At 39.8% G+C, this 9,359-nt stretch overlaps 1 protein-coding gene across 1 annotated transcript in view; it reads left to right on the top strand.

Annotated features, from left to right (window-relative positions):
• The first annotated feature begins 4,633 nt into the window (after nucleotides 1-4,633).
• Nucleotides 4,634-9,359, top strand: part of LOC144447518 (uncharacterized) — a 12,364-nt gene continuing 7,638 nt past the window's right edge. The window contains exons 1-2 of the mRNA XM_078137565.1: nucleotides 4,634-4,678; nucleotides 4,812-4,895. Coding sequence (XP_077993691.1) covers nucleotides 4,815-4,895 — 81 coding nt within the window. The 5' untranslated portion in view covers nucleotides 4,634-4,678; nucleotides 4,812-4,814. The remainder of the gene's footprint in view (nucleotides 4,679-4,811; nucleotides 4,896-9,359) is intronic.

The raw sequence follows: 9,359 nt of genomic DNA, 5'->3' as shown, positions 1-9,359 counted from the left end.
ATTTATACAAGTTTTCCTTTGCACCATTCCTTGTTGTTGTAGTTGTTTTTCCTCCGAAGTCATGAGAACAGCAAATATGTGTAAATAGTAATCCTCAGATTAAGTATATTTCGAGTAGCTAGACTCGATTAGTCTATGCATGACTATTTCTAGCTACATTTCCTACAATTGTCGTCACACGTCCAATTGAAGTGGACGAAATTGTCACTGTCGTTGCTGTTGTTATTTTGTTTTGTTTGTTTTTCGTAGGAAATAAAGTTATTATTATTATTATTATTATTATTATATACATATACATGTATAATAGCTACCACACTAGTTACAGAACATATTGTACATGTCATTTCAATACTTGGCTGTTTCAAAATCATCCATATCTGTAAAAGAACGCTGTTTTGATTATAAGACTAGTACGTGTAGTGTATGTGACCATCCTAATGTAGTCTAAAACAGTGTTGTCAAATAACTAACCGTCGATTGCAGTGAGATGTTGTATGCCATCCATTCTCTATGTCAGCTACTATGTTTGTGCAGGCTGTTGTAGTCAGTGACTATTTACTTGCTTTGCACTATTGACGTCATTTGCTGATCGATTACACTTAGAGACATCACATACTGGTTTGATGATAAAAGCAATTGAAACAGTATACTTTTATATGTACATGTGATATGGGTGCTACTATACTTTTACAAACGATCGTGGCGAATCACACAAAGGGCGACCGTTCTTTTGTGTATCCATGGTTATGAACTGTCATACAACATAATATCACAGAGGCTTGAAATTGGCCATAATTGTTTCAGATGTGTGTGTGTGTGTGTGTGTGTGTGTGTGTGTGTGTGTGTGTGTGTGTGTTGTTTACTTCTTCTTCTTCTTCTTCTTCTTCTTCTTCTTCTTCTTCTTCTTCTTCTTCTTCTTCTTCTTCTTCTTTTTTACAAAGATTTGTTTTTTGTTTATCGTTTTTTTTTAAAAATCTTTTCCCTACAAGATGCAATGTAATAAAGTAATGATTTGAAAAGCTGGTGTATTTTTTCTAAATCAATTTTTCCTCTTCTTTTGCTTTACTATGACTACCTTTTCAAATCATTATTTTATTACATGACATCTTGTAGGAAAAAGATATTTTTTTTAAAGAAAAGAGAGTAAACGATACACAAAAAACAAAAAGCAAATTGAACAAATATTGCTAATTTCAAGCCCCTGTGATAATACATGTACACGTACTACCAAAATAGAGTGACTATGGAGTTTCAATTAGGCGGCACGGTGTTTTTCACGACTCCCACAAGGTTTTTGTTGTTACAAATTACATAAAACCAAAATGTAGACACTGATAGCGCGCAAGCATCAAAATGGTACATTTGATCTCTGTAGCAGTGTTAACACAAATCAATATCACCGTTCGGTGAAACAAGGAATTTTCAAACAGAAACTGTTTTTTTTTGTATTCACGATGAGAAAAAGTGTAATATTTCATGTGTGGGCGCGCTACCATGGCATGTACGTGTTTTAGTGGTTTAATTGATAAGAACATGAAGAAAAACATGTGAGATGTAAACAAAAACAAAACAAAAAAACGCCATGCCACCTAATTTAAACTCTACAGTCTTTCTGGTTTAGTTGTAAATCCTCTAAGTATGACAGCCTAGGTATCTAAATCATTGTTATATCTCAATCAAAACTGGTTTATAAAACTATTAACATAACAAATGTGTTTAGTCCATTGTGCATTTAATTTATAAGAGGGATTTTAAAATCATAAAGAAGGAAGTAACCTAAATCTCATCATTTATAATGACAACAAATGGAACGTACGTTTTAAAACTGAATTTGAACGCCATTTTGAAAAACGTAAGGTTGAAATTACCCAACGGTTTAACGGAAGACAAGCGATCATCAAACCATAGACATTTACTGTCACCAGGAAACTACTAAGACACAAAGTAAAACTATCGTCGCCATATGTTGACATAAACTTGTAAACTATCAATGGATATTTGATGGTAGGGTGGCGTCTCTGATAGTCCAGTTCCTATACAGTATCGTTACCATTTACACCTCCACTCACAGTATAGTCAAAGTCGTTACTCTATAAGTCCTGAGATGCGTGGGATGCAATTTAAAATTCATCCACAGCCACCCACACAGTCATTAACATCATGTTTTTGTCAATCAGTCACAAAATTCTAACCAATAACACAGTCCTTCATAAAGTTTAGTGTTTATTGGGGCAGTTCTGTAATGTCCATATATGGTATATTTGTTAGCCGAGGACTGTTTACGTCACTGTAGCAGTTGGGGTTCACTGATTGGATGAACAAATTTTTGTGCTGATTGAGGGACTTTGACTAAACGTGGTCTAGTTAGAAACCACGTTGGCAAACAGACTACGTCTCTGATAGCAAGTTTTCTTCAACTGGTCGCACATTCAACCACATTTAGTGTTTATACTATCTTAGTTACCAGGTCATTATATCCACATAACTAAGACACAGCTATCAACCACTTGTGTAATCTACCTTATACAACAAACAATTTTATTTTTAGTTTGTGTCTAGCTCAGTTTACCAATAGCTTGATTTCGCTTACTAGTATTTATTTGTCAATTTCATTGCTTTTCTTCTTTCTTGAGAGGTATTGAATCGACACATGTGGTATACACTGTCAATAGAATCGTTAGTTTTTAATACGAGACAGGGGAAGAGGAGGGGGATCGGACGGGAGGAAGATATTGTAAAGATAGAAGTTATAGTGGTGTCTGACCATTCACAATTAATCGCTATCTGTGATGTGATATACAGTTTGTGTGTTGTAAAGAGGTCCTGTATATATGGAGACAGTGAAACAGTCCCTCTCTCTCCGATTTGCTACATGGATACTGGATGTATTATAAATAGCATTAACACTACTAAACAGATGACCAAATATGACCTGTATGTATATAAGAATATTATACAATTCTAGTATGTAAAAGTATACTAAGTTTGCACATTCTAATTCATCATTATGATGTTGAAAGAGATCTAATTAAGTAGCAAGGATTTGTCCTGTTTTAAATGGTCCGTGGGTAATTTCAGCTATTAAACCCACCTTGAAGCCGCACAGAACACAGTGAAAGATAGACAAATCGTTTAACATGGTACGAATAAATGGGGCATATCAACTATAGCCAACAAATACTTTGTGCCCATATATAGATGGATACACAAGCACCACCGATAGCGTAGATAACACCAACTTTAACACACCAGTCTTGCCCGAAATATCTACGTCAATATTAACAGTATTAAAGTTGTATCTACGTCAGTATTAATAGTCTGAGTAGTAGTGCTATCTATGGCATCCAATCTCAAAATCGCTCTCTACGTCTAGCTCAATAAGGTCCCAGTGTTATAAGATCAAATTTCTAATTCAACCTAATCCACTACCCAGTCGTTGACATTGTCTTTGCCAAATTATGATCACTTGATGTTTATTGGAAGCTGTTATGTGATGTCCAACTATTATATGGTATATTTGTCAGCACAAGATGATACTAAGCTTATACGATACATTATTTACATCATTCCAACAATTGGGGAAATTGGTTAGTTGCATGAACAACTTTTGGTGCATGATTTCTCACTGACTTAGACGGGTTGGTGAGAAGACACGATACCACGCGTAGCAACTAGAGACTGTAGTCTGAGGAATAGATACTTCTGCGTGACTGTGTTTTATACAACCGTTCGACAATATTTCCGTTTGCCTCCGAAATTGTTTAATTTGCCCGGAAGCAAGATCTAGGTTAATCGCGCTTATATATGACAAAATCGACGGTATAACATGACGACATGTGTTACTAATAACTGTACTAGTAATACCATTTAACTATATTTTAACTGTAATTTAATATTTAAGTAAACTCTGAATCAATGGTCATATAGATTAGCAGATTTCATCAGATGACAAAACAGTTTTTTATTTGTAGTTGTATCTTGTTACTCGAGAGCTCATAAGAGCAAGTGACACGTTACGTTAATGTGTACACGAAAATCTAAAATCTTATTCAAAGTAATTTCTGTGTATCCGTCAATATAATAGTGTCACACTAACCTTATAATCGAATATGAATGTGTAATTAATGCAAGCTACAGATCTGCTTTGCATGTGAAAAACTGAAATGTACATTTGTCAATACCTGTACACATGTGACCCCTAATGGCCGACATGAAATGATAGCCCTGGTGGTTCCGAGTATTTTATTGCTGTTTTTATCAGAATATAAACAGAAAGATTTTATCATCGATTTCAGAAGTATTGGAACACCCGTGATTTTACTATCCTAATTAATAATATCCGCCAGAGTGGAACTGCGGGTTTTTTCCTAAATAAAAAAAATTTAAATTTTTTTTAAAAAAGTATTGCAGCTCGCCTTGCTTAAGACTTTGAAGGCTTTGTTACCAACAATAAAAATACTGCCGGACTAGTTATTTATAGGTAACTCTTTTTAATGGCAACACGTGCCGTGCTGCTGACACTGAAATCACAAATAATTCACATAAAAGGATGCAAAACTAAGGATTTAATTATTATGGCCTAAGTACCTCTATATATATCTTTCGGACATTGCTTCTGGGATCAGTATCGACGAAGCTCTCTTCGTGTGTCTATCCAAGATCGAAACTTGGCAAACAGGTAAATTAAATTTTAACTTTTTTTCCCTGTTGTAACTTGAATTTCTCGTTCAGGTACACAGTTATGTTTTTTGCACCGATCACATTTCTGTGATATGACATTATTTCCATTCTCATATTTGTCAAAATAATAGAAGATGAAAAGATTGGGAGTCATACTATTATTGGCATCGGTTGCCGTAGTATTGGTATCTACCGCCAAAATTACGAAGAGAGGGGTAAGTGTTCAGCAATTTTTCAATATTCTAAGTTTGTGTACCCTCATGTGAATCATTGTATTAGCATAATTAATTTACGCCGCGAAAATCATCGCGAGTTTCAAACTCAGTACACATTTTTTTTCCAATTGCTTCCTTAGTTCTGGGTAACGTAACGTTTTACGTTAATCAGATCTAACATAACTGAGTTTTAGAGAGAAAAAAGGCGTACCTCTAATCTTGATCATATTTTTACCTGATTTTACAACTTTTTGTCTCGTTATCTCGTCATGAACAACATCCCTCATTCAAATTTAGTTATTTTGGTAAAAAGGTGATCTGATCTGATCTGATCTGATCTGATCTGATCTGATCTGATCTGATCTTAAATAAGGTATCACAGATATTAATGTTTTGTACCTTAATTTCTGGTGTTATATATATATAAGTTTGAACATATAATAAATGAAGACACATTGTATCTTGTAACAAATCGAAATTAATATAATTTTCGCCTATGATTCTATGAAATAAGCATGCTTCAGATACAGGCAATGAGTCAATTTTCTGAGTCCATTCAGCAAAAGCGAAAAAATAGTTGATGAACGTAACCGGACCGTCTCCCCGTTTGATCCACGTGTCCACTGTCAAGATATTACTGTGTCCGTCTCCCTCTCGGTATACTCCCCTTTCCCCTTTCCCTATCGGTATACTCCCCTTTCCCCTCTCCCCTCTCGATATACTCCCCTTTCCCCTCTCCCCTCTCGGTATACTCCCCTTCCCCCTCTCCCTATCGGTATACTCCCCTTTCCCTATCGATCTACTCCCCTTTCCCCTCTCGGTATACTCCCCTCTCCCTATCGGTATACTCCCCTCTCCCCTTTCCCTATCGGTATACTCCCCTCTCCCCTTTCCCCTCTCGGTATACTCCCCTCTCCCTATCGGTATACTCCCCTCTCCCCTTTCCCTATCGGTATACTCCCCTCTCCCCTTTCCCTATCGGTATACTCCCCTCTCCCCTCTCCCTATCGGTATACTCCCCTCTCCCCTCTCCCTATCGATCTACTCCCCTTTCCCTCTCGGTATACTCCCCTCTCCCTATCGGTATACTCCCCTCTCCCCTCTCCCTATCGGTATACTCCCCTTTCCCTCTCGGTATACTCCCCTCTCCCTATCGGTATACTCCCCTTTCCCCTCTCCCCTCTCGGTCTACTCCCCTTTCCCCTCTCGGTATACTCCCCTTTCCCCTCTCGGTCTACTCCCCTTTCCCCTTTCCCTATCGGTATACTCCCCTTTCCCTCTCGGTATACTCCCCTCTCCCTATCGGTCTACTCCCCTTTCCCCTCTCGGTCTACTCCCCTTTCCCCTCTCGGTATACTCCCCTTTCCCCTTTCCCTATCGGTATACTCCCCTCTCCCTATCGGTATACTCCCCTCTCCCCTCTCGGTATACTCCCCTCTCCCCTCTCGGTATACTCCCCTTTCCCCTCTCCCTATCGGTCTACTCCCCTTTCCCCTCTCGGTATACTCCCCTCTCCCCTTTCCCTATCGGTATACTCCCCTTTCCCTATCGGTATACTCCCCTCTCCCCTCTCGGTCTACTCCCCTTTCCCCTTTCCCTATCGGTATACTCCCCTTTCCCTATCGGTATACTCCCCTTTCCCTATCGGTATACTCCCCTCTCCCCTCTCGGTATACTCCCCTCTCCCCTCTCGGTCTACTCCCCTTTCCCCTTTCCCTATTGGTCTACTCCCCTTTCCCTATCGGTCTACTCCCCTTTCCCCTCTCGGTATACTCCCCTTTCCCCTTTCCCTATCGGTATACTCCCCTTTCCCTATCGGTATACTCCCCTCTCCCTCTCGGTATACTCCCCTCTCCCTCTCGGTCTACTCCCCTTTCCCTCTCGGTCTACTCCCCTTTCCCTATCGGTATACTCCCCTTTCCCCTCTCCCCATCGGTATACTCCCCTCTCCCTCTCGGTCTACTCCCCTTTCCCCTTTCCCTATCGGTATACTCCCCTCTCCCTCTCGGTCTACTCCCCTTTCCCTATCGGTATACTCCCCTTTCCCTATCGGTATACTCCCCTCTCCCTCTCGGTCTACTCCCCTTTCCCCTCTCGGTCTACTCCCCTTTCCCCTCTCGGTCTACTCCCCTTTCCCCTCTCGGTATACTCCCCTTTCCCTATCGGTATACTCCCCTTTCCCTATCGGTATACTCCCCTTTCCCCTATCGGTATACTCCCCTTTCCCCTTTCCCCATCGGTCTACTCCCCTTTCCCTATCGGTATACTCCCCTCTCCCTCTCGGTCTACTCCCCTTTCCCCTTTCCCTATCGGTATACTCCCCTCTCCCTATCGGTATACTCCCCTTTCCCCTTTCCCTAACGGTATACTCCCCTTTCCCTATCGGTATACTCCCCTTTCCCTATCGGTATACTCCCCTTTCCCCTTTCCCTATCGGTATACTCCCCTCTCCCTATCGGTATACTCCCCTTTCCCTAACGGTATACTCCCCTCTCCCTATCGGTATACTCCCCTTTCCCTATCGGTATACTCCCCTTTCCCCTTTCCCTAACGGTATACTCCCCTCTCCCTATCGGTATACTCCCCTTTCCCTATCGGTATACTCCCCTTTCCCTATCGGTATACTCCCCTTTCCCCTTTCCCTAACGGTATACTCCCCTCTCCCTATCGGTATACTCCCCTTTCCCTATCGGTATACTCCCCTTTCCCCTTTCCCTAACGGTATACTCCCCTCTCCCTATCGGTATACTCCCCTTTCCCCTTTCCCTATCGGTCTACTCTCCCGGGGGCAGGCTACACCACGGGCAGGTTACACCACGAGCAGGCTACACCACGGACAGGCTTCACTACGAGCAGGCTACGCCACGAGCAGCTACACCACGAGCAGGCTACACCACGGGCTGGCCGCAACACCAAGAGCAGGCTATACTTGGATTGGTTTGAGTCATACATGTACGTGTACGTTAACAACTGTATGTGAACAGCTAAAATGCTGAACCCCCAATGAGCTCCAATCAACCCAGTTATACAAATAGGGACCTGGTATGGCAGGAGTGTGAAATGGTGTGTATGCTTCCCAAGGAATTGAAGAATCGATAGGATCGTTATACCGATATAGGTCCTTTTCTGGATAATAGTTTGTACAACATTATGCTATGATCACGATATCCAATGTTGGAAGGCTAGGCCTAAGACCACTACAGAAAATCATATTATACATAGTGGTCTGAGGGAAGCCGCACTTTAAAAATGACATGCGTACTATAATTATATCATTAGTCGAACAGAAAATACAGGATTTGCAAGGAAGTCTAAAACAAATTATACAACACCTTGCAACATTGGAACCAAAATGAATGAATAAACAATGGCATTCATTCCCTATAAGATAGGTGGTTTTTGTATTATTTTGGAAGTGATTCTAACTATATTGTGTACTAACTGCTATATTATACTTTTCTTCTTTATTCCATTAATTCTACTTATGAAATCATAAATTTCCTACACTAAGCTTTAGCTCGTAAAAGTTATACTCCCAATATCAGCTATCTATTATATGTACAAGGATTCATACTCAACGGTCAAAATGTTCACAATCGCGATCACCTCCTCCCTTGTTAATTTACATGAATATCTAATCAATATGTTATTTCCCAATTATTCTTTACTTAAAATATTAGTAATATAAGTATTTTGAATGGTTTGTATGGGTTCCTGTTTTATTCATTCTTTTGTCAATTCACTGTTTATCGACAGAAAACAATTATATTGTCTGTTTTTTCTACTTTTACCAAATCCTCTTATCGAAATAAACCCATCCATAATCTGATAATTGCCGTTATATCAGTTACAATGACAATGCGTGTCAGTATAAATCATTTTATGTTCGGATTATAAACATCGAATGAAATCGTCAGCTAATATGGGGTGTATCATATGATAGATCCATTTCAATGCAAACATGTCAACATGTACATGTGCCGCACAGTTCGACGCGAACGTACTCAGAACGGAACCCTGAATGCAAGTTAACAGCAGGACTACCTAGTCCCTGGCAACTTGCATCCAAGGTTTACAATGCAAATATCCACCAATTCATATTTCTTCGTCGGAGACATCCATTTTGAGTGTTGTGCAGGACAGATATCAAACAAAAGTATAAATAAGTTTATGGTGTGACAGATATTGCTCTTTGAATGCATTTATTAAATCCTGTGTACTTATAGGGGCTGCATAAGTTTATATACTTAGCTACGCAAGAAGTTGAGGCAGTAACAAAAGCACACAATGCAATTACAACTTACTGCAACTTTTTCACAAATATTTCCAATTGCAGTGTTATTGTTCGGCCTATGTAGGCAGCACTCTGAGACTCGATGGTGGTGTCAAGTAAAGTTGTCATCTAAATGCATCTATACATATTTCCGAACTTTTCTTTTTTCCCATTAAAATTTCATTGACAAA

The sequence above is a fragment of the Glandiceps talaboti genome, chromosome 16 (assembly GCF_964340395.1).
Source record: "Glandiceps talaboti chromosome 16, keGlaTala1.1, whole genome shotgun sequence".
In the NCBI taxonomy this organism is placed as follows: Eukaryota; Metazoa; Hemichordata; class Enteropneusta; family Spengelidae; genus Glandiceps; species Glandiceps talaboti.
Note: the sequence above shows the minus strand (reverse complement) of the source record. Positions and strands in the feature narration are given on the sequence as shown.